The following is a 13,829-nucleotide window of genomic DNA, read 5'->3' as shown; positions in this document are numbered from 1 at the left end:
TGAGCAAAAAAGTTTCAAATTTATTTTCAGAGTCAAAGTAAAAACTAAAATAAAGTACTCCACAACTTCAGTATTACTTGCCATGCTTAGGCTAAAAACACTTACACACCAGTTTACCTGAGTACCACACTGAGCTGTTACCTCAGAGAGATACGCAGCAATCTAACTATAAGTGCTCACACAAGTCTCAGGCAGCTCACCTGGTTTCCCCCGAGGCCATGGCATGTATACAGAATCAGTGGCTTGCCTCCCTGGTTATTTTCACCAACATCCAAACATAGTGGCTGACCAACACTCTTAATCTAAATGAAACATTTCAAATTACAAAAAGCATTAATTTAAGGGAAGTAATGCTAAGAATAGCATAAAACCTCAAAAACGATACAAAATCATAATGAAAAGGAGTGTATCAAGCAAAAGGGGGAAGCAGAAAAATACTCACATATCCAGATATAACAGGATTAAGGTCTGGCACATATACTTCGGGATAAACAGTGTTCAGGTACCATGTGAAATTTTTACATTGAAGGCGTTTTTTAATGTCAAATCTTTTTGAAAGATCACCAAATGATTTCTAGAAAAGATGAAGTAATAAAGGGAATGCTTGGTCAAAACAACTCTGATAAATGCTTCAAAGCATGTAATTTTTTAGAAAAAGATTTATTTTTATTTTATGTGTATGTATTTTTTGCCTGCATGTGCACATGCACACACACACACACACACACACACACACACACACACACACACACATATACCTATTATGTGTGCAGTGCCTGCAGAGATCAGAAGAGGGAGTCGAATTCCCTAGAGCTGGAATTACAGAAAGCTGTAAGCCATCCTCTGGGTGCTGGGAACAGAACCCTGGTCCTCTGCAAGAGCAACCAGTGCTCTTAACCACTGAACCATCTCTCCAGCCCCAAAGGGTGATATTTTTATTCACATTTAGACATTAAGTGAAATCTTGGATCCAAATGCAAGATGTAATTAAAAGTATGCACCATTCATTTAGGTAACAAGTATGTCCACTTGCCTGGTCATTGGTGGTTTCTGTGAATCAAGTCACACTGGAGAACTGGCCAGAGGATGTAATACTCTATTTGTAGGCAGAACATTTACAGACCAAAGATGTCTATCAAAAAACTATGGGCACAGAACTGGATGTGACAGCATTTTGAGCTCGTCCAACTTAATATTTGAAGATGATCTGCACAGCGAAGCATGAGGAAACGTGCAGACACACAGTACCAATGTGCAGCACATCTCTCTGCATTCAAATCTGTAAAGCATATCAGCTCCCAAGGAACTTTTTTTTTTTCCATTTAAGGGTTTTACTCTCCAACTGAACCTTTAGTTGAAAAAGTCAATTTTGAGTTAATTGTATTTTATTACCTTTTTTTTAAAGGGCAACGAAAGCACTTAAAAAACACATTAAACTGAAAAAGTATTTGGCTTATAGGCACTCATTTAGAAAAAAATTACATTTGATACCTAAATGGATTGAAAAGTAAATAATCAAGCTTATCAGTTCAACCAAGGAAAATATTTTCTTATGCTAACTTTAAGGTTCCTGAACTCAGATGTTTTAGTAAAACGGAATGACTCTTTAGGACTTAGGTACTTTACCAGGTATGTGCCCTGTACTGAGGACAAGTATTTTCTGGCTCATTTCACTGTCCCCTCTATGGGTGACAGCAGAACATATGCTTTGTTTGGCACCCACTTGCCTGCTCAGCCAAGTGCTGTACACGGTACAGAATCTGCCCAGCTTGTCTTAGTCACCTTGGGCAAAAAGCAATCTAACCTGGAGTAGTGCTCTGAGTTTGCATCCTACTGTTGTTACAGGGAGACTCCAGAGACCTAAGAAATCAGTAATCAGATCTGTCTTTAACAGTCAAAATGCAGCTACCCTTGACTCTCAGGAAACACTCTTCTCCAAACGAGCACTGTTTGCCATAAAAAGTTTGGAATCATTTACTGAAGCATGTCCTTAACTGTTGGTTAATTTATGGCTCCACTATAGAGCTGCTGGGACTCAGCTCTAATGTACTGCCATGATACAGAGTGAACAGGTCTAATAGAACAGTATTGAGTTTTTAGGGGCTGGGGAGATAGCTCAGTCACATAAGCATAAAAACCTGAGTTCAGTCCCCAGAACCCACATTAAAAAAAAAAATAAAAGAGGCAGGCATGAGGTGAGTGCTTTAGGTGCTGGGGAAGCTTTCCAGGGGGTTAGCCAGCCTAGCCTTATAGGGGGAGCCCAGATCAATAAGAGACCCTGTCTCAGAAAACAAAGTGGATAGAACCCGAAGAAACTAACTGAAGTTGACCTCTGGCCTGTATGTACACTTGTACCACATTACTAGTGCCCCCACCCACCAGCACACACATGCACTCATGCACATGCACACGTGCACACACACACACACACACACACACACACACACACACACACACACACACATATCCTAAGTTTGCTGGTACTTATCACTTCCCTATTTCATAGCCAGTCAGGGAAACGGGAGTGTACAGGAGTGTATGGTAATCACACCATGAAGCCCCCTTTTGCATTCCTTTTTTATTTTGGGGTTTTTTTTTTTTTTTTTTTTTTTGGTCTTTTCAAGTCAGGGTCTCCCTATAGTCCCAGCTGGCCTGGAACTCACTATGTAGACCACACTGTCCTTGAATTTACAGAGATCCACAGCCTGCCTCAGCCTAAGTGCTGAGATCAAACGCGTTCACCACCACACCTAGCTCCCCTTTGCATTCTTAAAGGGGATTTGTCTGATGTAATTCCAGGAGCTGGGATGTGAGAAATAAAAGCCTTGGTACTTCTGGTATATTCTTATGCCACAGTAGACCCTGTCTACACATACAACTCAAGAAACCACTTAGAATCTCTACTTAGGTGTTAATATATCTCCTGAAAACAGTTAAAGGCAGTTCTACTTAATCCTTTTATTTATTTTATTTTATTTTATTTATTTTTATTTTATTTATTTCTTGAGTAGCAAAAACAAGGCATGTTTCATATTAGAAGACTAAATGCCAAAATTTTTATAAAGCTGTTGGTTAAATTTTAAGACACAAAACTGACATCCATACCTTACATATATGTGTGTATGTGCATGTGTTCATTTGTGTGCTGAGCACCTTTACTCACTGAGCCATTGCACAGATATGAAGTCAAGCAAAAGGGCATGAGAATGTGGGGTCGTTTTTCATTGTCATTTAATGATTTTGTTTTCACTTACTTGTTTAACAATTTTTGCTGCTTCTGAGTTTCTCCTATAGAATATTTCCTTGTATTCATCCATCCAGACTTCTGCAAGGCGAACTTGGTTGCGCGCAATCACCTGCGTGCCTTTTGGAAAGCTATGAGGGCTTTTGCTGCGGAAAACATGTCCAACAACAGAGCAAGGCGTAATCTCCAACTGCCCACCACATTGCCATACCTGACAATCAATGATATTGGTTTAAATTGACGGTATTTGGGGAAAAATCAAACTTGCTTTAAGTTTACCATTAAGATATTAACAAAAATGAAAATGTAAGGAAGAGATTTATTGTATCTTTACAGATAGTCTCTGTATCAGTTCAGCTTAAGTTCTATAAATGTAAAGATTGGTTTTATTAAATACTGTGAAAAAGTAAAGAAAACAAATCTGCAAAAAGTAGGCTTACAACAGAATAATTTTTTAATCTTTCATAAAATGAGTTCCAAATTTTCTTCCATTTTTCCCTTTTTTTTCAAACCATGACGCAAGTTCTTTCCTATGCAAGAGCAGAGCCAGACTCTGTGTACGACTTCCCCCTTACACAGCTGATGTGGTCACTTACTGAAACCGCAGCTACTTCTTCTAAGAAATGAACTAGCAGGATCCAGACTCTATTTCCCTTTTGGATACTCAATTTAGTATTCAAGAAAGCCATTATTGCCAAAATACAATGTTATATCTTAAGTAGTTGCTCATTATATTAAAAAGTCCACGCCTATCTAGAATGTGTCTAAAATGTATTTTCAGTAGTTCTAACTAAAATGTTTTAACAATTAGTTCTGCCATACCCAACCAACCAGTATGCAAAAGATCTGAACAAAACCTCGTGTTTAATTGAGGCAAGTGGTCACAACCTCGTTTCTCATTTAAGCAATGAGAGAACCCAGTGACATGGCTTGAACCCAGTTCAACAAACTGTGCTTGAAATCCAGCATGTGCTAGGGGCTGGAAACATTGAGAGAAATTTAAAAAAACCCCTGCCCTGAAGCAGTCCAGAGGAGGTTAAGATCATTATTGCCAGACTGCTATGGGGCCAGAGCCACAACATAAATCTTCTAATTCCTAGTTATTTTTCCAATACATTCCAATCGAAAGGACAAAAGGTGAGTGATACACTGCCCACAAAAAGGAACTCACAAAAATCAAATAAATAAGGCACAAGCTATGACTATCCAAAGTCTTATGTTTTGTTAAATTAACTTACACAGAGGAAAAGAACAGCTCCTACAATGCAAAGCGTTAAGACTAATGTCCTTTAAAGTTATAAATAAATGTTGTTCCATACTGACTCTCTTGATAATCAACTCATTTCCTGAAGCACTCAGTTTAATTATATTTATCTTGGCTGGAATTCAGCAGCTACAAGTGCATTAATTGGTGTTATTGCCTGGACACAGGAGTTTAACTGATTCCTCTTGTTACACAGGCAACCATGAATAAATATGTCAAGTTACAATTTAAAGGGAAATGGTCTCACTGATGAATTTCCAGCTATAAATTTTGGAAAGCACAAAAGAGGGCACACATCTGAAATAATGTGTACCAGCTAATTAGAGCACAGTATATCACACGTGTGCTATGCTTAATCTCCATAAACTTACTCTGAATGACATTTCTATATTTTCACCTCCCCAGATTTCCATTTCTTCATCATAACTTCCAATATGCTCAAAATATTCTTTTGATATAGAAAAAAGGCCACCTGCAAATGTGGGTGTTCTGAAAAATAAAACATCACCACAGTTTGTTATAAAACTTAAAATGGCCTGTTTAAAGAACTGAATTGACATTATCAGTAAAGAGAGATTACAATTTAAAATCTTTTATATAGATGAATTAGAACTAAAAATGTTCTCTTCAAAGTCAGGGCTTTGGGGGAGATAAGTGCTTTAAAAGCATCCTCTCCCAGATTATTGTGTCATTTCTTAATCTGCTTTAACATTCTTAAAGGATAATTTATGAGGAAGATGAAAGAACTCACCTAATTTTATTTTGGTAATAACATGCATAAGTGACTAAATGAAGTATATTACAATGGTATATACTGAACGTCTGCTTTTCTGCTTATTGTTATCATGAATGGAGGCTGGAGAGATGGCTCAACAGTAAGAGCACTGTCTGATCTTGCAGACAACTTGGGTTCAGGTACCAGGACCCATATAGCAGCTAACAACCGTCTAGAACTCCAGTTCCAGAAGATGCAAAGCCCTCTTCTGACCTCCAGGGACATTGCACAACATGGGTGCACTTATATACATGCAGGTAAAGCACCCATACACATAAAATTTTAAAAAATCAATCAAAAGAAATTGCTTTTAAAGAATTATCCTGGAGGCCGCTGCTGTAAAATCAGACCTTATACATATTCATATGTGTGAATCTAAGACATTGAGAGAAAATATCTTACTTAATTGGGTAGGTTTCATCTTTCCTTCTTTGTTTCTCATGATCGGGAAGCGATTCCCAGCCAAATGAAAGGCTCCAGTCAAAATTTCCACGGTTATGGTTGTTTCCATATGGAGAAGGCTTGTTGAACTCAAATGTATTCAGATCTATGGATGCAATATCTGGACTCACCACCGCAGTGTAATTCTCCGCTATTCTGGCCAGCAAAGGTTCCAACCAACCATAGAAACACTCGCCTGCAAAAACCGGAATTCATACTAACATAATGAGATCACTGAAGATCTTTTTTTTCTTTAATGTCTGTATGAAAGTTTATAGGGAAATTAGAACAAAATCATGTGAATATACATACATGGGTGGTTTTTTTTTCAGCTTTATTGAGTTGTAATAGGTAAAAAAAAGTGTAATTCCTGGATACAGCAAAATGTTTTGTGTGTGTGTGTGTGTGTGTGTGTGTGTGTGTATGTGTATGCACTGCCACAGTCAAACATTTGCCACGATCAAGCTAATTAAAGAGATCCATCACCTGTGTTGTGTTGGTGAGAATATCTAAGATCTACTCAGCCACTTCTAACTATACAGCACATTACTAATTGCAGTCCCCATGCTACATGGTAGACTTCTAAAGGAGAACGTTCTTAAAAGTTCTTGTGATGAGAAGATGAAAAAGGAAAAGTAAAATTAGGAGAAATTCCTATAGAATATGATCTTTTTCTCCTATAATAGGCAAATGAACACTAATGCATTTGTAGCTCCTCTTAAAATGGGAACTCTTTAAGAATGGGCTCTGAATGAAGAGAACTTTTCCACTTAACCCCAAAGAATTCTAACTTAAACTTTTTCCCTTTCCTCCAACTAAGATACAGTAATTGAGACCTTCATTTTTTCTCCTTGGGCCTTAAAAGAAAATAAGCCAAATTCAGAATGCTCTGAATTTAGTGGATAAGTAGGATTGTTCAAAGTTGCTGTAACCCTGATGGAAGTGGAGTAGGAACAGGGAGTCCATGAAGGTCTGGATCCTAGTCTTGATCCATGATGTACCACATCACACAGGTGAGGTCAGACAGTACATTTTAGTTCAGGCTCATCATTGGGTTAAATTTGGCAGTTATGGTCCAGAAGTACCATCAGTCACATTGTCCAGAAGGGAAAAAATGCCCAGTCAGATCTTATTGCAATTTAGGACCAGAAAAGGAAATACTAGAGAGCTGCTTTTCCTTTTAAAAATTTCTCCAGATCTCTATTCATTTTTCAAGTGCTAGAGTAAGGGAACACAGGATACAAAGGCTCTCAACAACACAAGGAAATCCACAGTTTTCTGTAATAATTAGTGTATGCTCAAAAACCAGTTGTTGGGTCAAGTGTAATCTAAGAGCTGTACAGCTAAAAGCTAAGCATTCATATAAAGAGTAAAATTCATAAAACTTGCAGCTCTGGGGACTAAGCAATGTTTATTAACACCTAACATATCCATTACACATAGACTGTAAAATACTTTCTAAATACTATAAAAAGTGACATTGAAAAAATTAAAACAGATAAATACTCAAACAGCAACAAAAATAAAAGGCAACAATATTCATGGAGAGACACCAGAGGTGAGATGATGCCTCCCCCCCCCACTAGACACAATAGGGTCCACAAATCTTCAGCAGCAGTACTGAAATACAAAGTTAAAAAAAATGTGGCAGCATTGGGACAAAGTTTAATGAATGACAGGGCTGAGGATACTAAATAAAACTTTTAAAGTGTGGGAATCAAAACTAGCAAAGAAAAATATCTTTTTGTTTTTCCTTTTTCTTGGGACAGAATAAATACATGGGGTAAAAAAAAAAAATTCCAAGCAAGAATGACCCACTGGGAAAGCAGAGCATTGTAAACGCAGAGGCCAGGGTTCTGTACATGAAGTTCTTATGCAGAGCCATTATCTGTTTGGCTTGTTATTGATGTTACCAGTTAAAAATGCTGTTCAAGAGAATGGAATTCATCATCTAAAGAAAATTGACTTTTAAATTAACAGGAATTGGGCAGAAATGTTATAGTTCATCAACACATACGTACTTACAGTGGGCATCTAAAAATGTGAGCGTCTCGGCAGTGGCTACTGATGCCCCAAGCAACCGCGCAGTGATGAGACCCTTTCGTTCTTTTTGTCTGACTATTTTTACTATAGAAAATTGTTTTATATATTCCTCTAGTTTTCCATGCAAGTAGTCTGTAAAGAAGAAAAGTATCAGAATTTATTTTTTCAAATGCCAACATTTGATCATTCTGCCAGTTAACTTTTTAATATGGAAAAAGGGACTATGTATGCAAGTTGTAACTACCGTATCAGCTAATATTATAACTCTTATTTATCCTGTATACTTCATCCAGCGTAGACCCACATGTGGTGGACCCCAGGAGTTTAGACAGCTCAGATGAGGGTCTAGTAAAGAAAATATTCAGCCACTTTTAAATTGGTCCTTAAGGTTGGAAATCATAATGGACAAGAAATGCAAACTATCAAGAGTTCTCTGATAGTTAGGCAGTGATCACAATAATTTAATATCCGAATGTTGAGAAAAAGGCAATTAGTAGGTATCCAGGGCTACAGGAGTTTGGGGACATAAAAGTAAAAAGAAACAAGTAAATCAGGCAGTTAAAAACAGACAAGGTCATAGGAATTGCACCTAACAGGATATTCCATATTTAAGTTTAGATGAGAAACATGATGAACAGAAGTGTGACAGGTGATAGAAAGCTGCTATCAATCAAGTGCTGCTCATATTTTTAAACATTCTTAGCGCTACTTTTTCCATGAAATTCTTTTTGTTGTGATGTTTTGTTTTGTTGCTTTTTTCACACATGATTGTCTATATAGCCCACGCTGGTCTGGAATATATAGTTATCCAGCCTGTTTCCAGAGTAATGGGATTATAGGCTTATACCAACACAATTAGCTTGCCATTGCATTCTTGAATTCTTGTTATGTGAATAGTGAAGTTCAAGTGGCCTCCTTAGCCCCAGAGCACAACCTCGAATACATATGGAAATATGGGGAAAGTCAATAACATCATGAGGATGTATGTTTGCTTCTGCCATATTTCAAAGACAAGTGCATGAGCTTGCCACTCTGTAGAGTAACACGGGTGTTCTCCAGTTCCTCCACGATGCACGTGAGAATGGTGATTTAAAGCACTCACAAGGGGAGGAAGATTCCAGGAGCCACACTCATGGAAAAACACATCTGAACACTTCACTATTGACTTAAAATCCTAACTTGCAAATATCTCAGAATTAGCCTTTTAAATACATGTAAGATTGTAATGTGTAGATAAGTAAATTCCTAAGCAATTTTAAGTGATTTGTAAAATTTCAAAGATATCCACAGGGATTTATTTAATAGAGCTACTATAGGTCCCTTCAATAAACCTTATTGCTTAAATTTACTAAACTTTGAAATGTATTCAAATTCTTATTTGTCCCTGAAATTCACTCCAAACTACATTTATTTTTTAGAGAAGCAGCACACAAAATTACATCCAATCAGAAGTCCTGGGTTAAAGCAGCATTAATTTTAAGCTGTTTGACCTTGGCTAAATTATTTTAAATCTTTTCTGTACCTTAGATTCCTTATCTATAAGGTGGGGATACTAAGATTTAGCAGCTCGGGTGACTACTGGGAGGATAGGATAAGACATTGCTGAACAAACAACATTAAAACAGGGCTTTACCACAAGGCCCTACTGTGAAAACATTACCTTTGTTTCTTTTATCTCTGGGATTTCACTATCTTATCAGTAACTTAATATCCACAGCTTCAGGCTGCTTTTCTGTAAAACTGTGAATTTGGGACTAGTCTCTACTTCACAAAGGAGTGTGTGTGTGTGTGTGTGTGTGTGTGTGTGTGTGTGAGAGAGAGAGAGAGAGAGAGAGAGAGTGTGTGTGTGTGTGTGTGTGTACTGTATAGCCTAGGCTAGCTATGAATTCATAATCGTCTTGCCTCAGCTTTTGAGTCCTGGATCCCAGATCTGCACTACCAACCACTGGCTTTCCACTGGCTCCTTTATTGCAAAGAGAGCCATATATTCCACAGGAGTACTCACTGGGTAACTCAGTTGATTCAATGAGGCTAATTACACTAGTGCACAAACATTACTTTTGCCAAGAAACCCACTCAAATTTATTGTCAAGTGCTATAAATACTGCAAAAACAAGCAGATCGTTGAGCAAGTAGACCTCCTTCACGGGTGAGGTGGAAAGTAAGCAGAGTGACCCATGCCAAGGATGGCATTCTTTGCTGTACGACACATTCTGGGGAAAAGGCAGAATGAATGGTTAAGGAGGTATGTCTAGTTTATCATTAAACAATTTTCTTTGAAGGCAAAAAGGGGGCTGTAGTTTTGTGTGAAAATATTAATTTTAGAATGGTAATTATGTAAATATGCTTAGACAGTGATTGGGGAAGAAAATGAGAAAATAACTAAAATGGTTAATACAGGAAGACTCTGAATGGGCATCTTTTTTCATTCAGATGTCCTTTACTTCAATACTTTGGTTTGTGCTCTTAGATAAAGATGGAACTTCCAACTGAATGCTCATTAGAAGCAAACTTACTGCATCCTTATTGTCTCACTACTTGGAAAATCAAGAAAAATAAGAATTGACTGTGAAAAGACACTCAAGAAACCAAAGATTAGATTTCCAGAATTTAGTGGTTGTTTTTCAGGTAAACATGTATGGAATGACGATCTTAATCAAGCATCATCATTGGCTGCAGTTGAACTTGAAAGAGCAACAATACGACCAGATGAAACAGCAAATGAACCAGTCGATTACAATTAAGTGGTGGTGATAGGAAAGGATATTTAGAATTTCAAATCAAAGACCTGTGCAGTGTGTAACTTGATTTCCTCTCCCTTCTTCTCTTCCTTTCTGCTTTTATCTATTTGTTTGCTTGTTTTGTGGGGGTCTTACTATAGGCCTAGGCTTCAGCCTCTCCAGTGCTGGGATTGTAGGCCTATAGCACCACACCTAACTATGGTGTATAACTTGACTCCAGAAGACCTGCATTAACAAAACTTCCCCACTTGGAAAATAGGTCTCAAATGTCCCAAAAATCTCTGGACTCAAACAACTTTTTCCTGCCTCAATATTTATCTATATTGAGTACCTCACTTTACTCACAATGTTTAAGTATGAAACCATGGAAATATTTAGAATTATACATAGATATGAAGAAAAAAACAGGTTAATAGTTTCACTTCATATTCACTTATTACTATGTCTGGAATACAGATATATCTTGTAATCGATGGAATGGTGCCTAATAGGCACCTTCTAATTTCCTTTCTCATCTACATAAAATAATGGCGTACCTAACAGCACTCTGGATTTGATGAGTATGTTGTCCCCATTTTACAAATGAAGAAACAACTGAGTGCTTGAGTTGTGGTTAAGCCTTTGAGACTCTGACTCCAAACCTGAGTAAATTTTGTAATCACTGAGGTAAGTTTTTTCATACTTAAAATATCTATAATTTTGAAAAATTAGAAATTAAAGTATGCAACTTAGTATCTGATTTATAATTTTAAGTAGAAATAGAGGTCTAAAGAACATTCCTAATTTTGAAAATATTACTGAAATATATATATATTTTTAAATATAAGGTCAGGGGAGATATCTCAGTAGTGTAGCAATTGGCTGCTTTACCTGAGGCCTTGCATTAGAGCCTCAGCACTCCAACAGGAAAAAAAATGCCCAAATAAACAGAATGTGGTCAGTCTGTAACATTAATTATTTATATTACTTATAAATAATGATATTTATATTAGCTCCTTCATTTTTTAAAACAACCTCAGAGGTATGCATTATTTCTGTGTCTCCTTAATTCTAACTTATGTGATGAGACACTTCCTATAATCAACAGCATATCAATTTATTTGGCTATAGTTTTTTTTAGTGCTTTATAAACTAATGGCAAAATTTAAACTTGATACAATATGTTATCCCCATTTTATCAATAAAGAAACTGAAGCGGAAGAGTTAAGTAACTTGTCATGTTCACATGGCAGAAGGACCAGAGCTAGGATTCAAGCCCAGGGAGCTTTACTTGTCACATATGTACTCTTAACCACTATGCTCTAGAATGAAAGGTCTACATCCAGACTATGGCTATGAATAATGGTGTTTCATAACACCCCACAATCCAAAACATTCAAATCTGGCATCTGAGGATCTCCTTTCAGTGGTCATATGCACACCATCCAAACTTCAGGTTCTGAGACAGCACACACAGAGCACAGGGTAACCAGGCAAATTTTGGACAGCACTTGGGTTTATTGATATGCATGTGCTTTCTTACCATCTGCACTAGCATCATCCACCAAAATGATTTCCTTCAGCAGTATTGCAGGTGAAGAATAGAGCACGCTGTGGACAGTTCTAAGCAGCGTGGACCACGCTTCATTATGAAAGACTATTATGACACTGGTGGTAGGCAGGGGAGGGCAGCGCTTAAATTTTTGCTCAATACATCTAGAAGTCAAAAGAGTAGAACAATTATGACCTCCATTATTTTATTTCACATTGCTAAACCATTTCTACACATTCTACATTTTTACATTATAAAATTATAAATTGCTAAAAATATCACTGCTTCATCATTATCAGCAAAGAGGACAGCAGACAGGTTTCTTCCTAGGACATAATCTGAATGGCCTATAAATGTAAATAGATCAAAACAAAGTTTTACAAAGAGATCATTCATCCTAGATCATGTTCACTGGCATGGTTTATAATGGGTAAAAGTTTTCTCAAGTGTCTAATTTTAGAAACAAATAACATTTTAAAATAAAATATAATCGCTAAGTGAAATGTGCAAAAAGAAAAATTCTAACAACTGTTCAAATAAAACACAAAATATTTTCTTGCATAAGTCACCCGTTTTTCTAATTTGTGACATAAATTGCCTAACCTCGTTAATTGAATACTCACTTTTGTAGAAATTATTTTAAATGAGCTATGTTTGTAAGTATCTGTTTCCTAAGTATTTCAAAGTTAATTTAATATTTAATTTACATATGGAATCAAAATGGAAAAACAGCTAACCATAAACACAAGTCCTTAAAATCATTAGAAGATACTTAGCACCATTTTCACCTGCTTTAAAGACTTTGCTCTGATACATGCTCCACTGTTTTAACTGATATATCATTTTGCCGGGTGTAGTGGTGCATACCTTTAATCCCAGCACTTGGGAGGTAGAGGCAGATCTATCTCTGTGAGTTCCAGAGTTCCAGGCCAGCTGGAGCTACAGAGAGACCTGGTCTCAAAAGAGGCCCCCCCCCCCCAAATCCATCATTGTGATGCTTTTTCAAACAGGACATATTTAAAAAATTTTTTTAATTTAAGCTATTTTTTATTTTATGTGTGTAAATGTATTGCCTGCACATCTGTAAGTGCACCCATGTTGTGCAATGCCCAGGGAGGTCAGAAAAGGGTGTTGGAGCCCCTAGAATTAGAATTACAGATGGTTATCAGCAACCATGTGGGTACTGGGAATCAAACTCAGATCCTCTGCAAGAGCAGCCAGTGTTTTTAACTGCTGCACCATCTCTCCAGCCCCCACATTTAGAAATTTAAAGACCTACATCATTGTTAAACAGTTTGTGCCTCTATATCTCCACATGAATGTACATAGGTCAAGAACTAAGTGGCCTTGACTGATTAGCAGTATTACCAATTACCTAAAAACATTAGTTACAAATTGGGATCAAATTCATTTTTATAACACTGTCTTTCTCAAAGAAAACCATTTATATTAGGGCAGTAGGTAAAGGTGGTTCAGTACAGTCTCCAGTTCTTAAGACTGGAGATGTCAAGTTGATCACAGTCATTAGCCTAAAGAGTTGAGATAAGGACAGAGTGAGGGCTTTAAAACACTGGGGCATAAAATAAACCATGTGAGGTCTGTGAAAAAATTAGTTAACAAGGCAACTGTATGTATAAAGTCACTCAATGCCATAAATGACTGTATAATTTGGGGCAGCAGACTATATAATCCTCATACATGGTCAGCTCCTCCCACACTATAAATGCAGTATGAGAACACCAAACATCACTGCTCAAATTCAGAGATAAGAAGTAAATCATTCACTTGTA

The 13,829-nt window shown here is 37.0% G+C and overlaps 1 protein-coding gene across 2 annotated transcripts in view; it reads right to left on the bottom strand.

The window, feature by feature from the left end:
- The window catches only part of Galnt3 (polypeptide N-acetylgalactosaminyltransferase 3), a 39,593-nt gene that overhangs the window by 7,172 nt on the left and 18,592 nt on the right, over positions 1-13,829 (bottom strand). For both annotated transcript variants that reach the window (XM_029562407.1, XM_008830897.2), the window contains exons 3-9: positions 12,031-12,203; positions 7,750-7,899; positions 5,686-5,920; positions 4,880-4,997; positions 3,255-3,455; positions 443-574; positions 201-302 (exon numbers count right to left, since the gene is read on the bottom strand). In XM_029562407.1, the coding sequence (XP_029418267.1) occupies positions 201-302; positions 443-574; positions 3,255-3,455; positions 4,880-4,997; positions 5,686-5,920; positions 7,750-7,899; positions 12,031-12,203 (1,111 nt within the window). The remainder of the gene's footprint in view (positions 1-200; positions 303-442; positions 575-3,254; positions 3,456-4,879; positions 4,998-5,685; positions 5,921-7,749; positions 7,900-12,030; positions 12,204-13,829) is intronic.

The sequence above is a fragment of the Nannospalax galili genome, unplaced genomic scaffold (genome assembly GCF_000622305.1).
Source record: "Nannospalax galili isolate Female #2095 unplaced genomic scaffold, S.galili_v1.0 scaffold514, whole genome shotgun sequence".
NCBI classification, from domain to species: domain Eukaryota; kingdom Metazoa; phylum Chordata; class Mammalia; order Rodentia; family Spalacidae; genus Nannospalax; species Nannospalax galili.
This window is presented reverse-complemented; position numbering and strand designations above follow the sequence as displayed.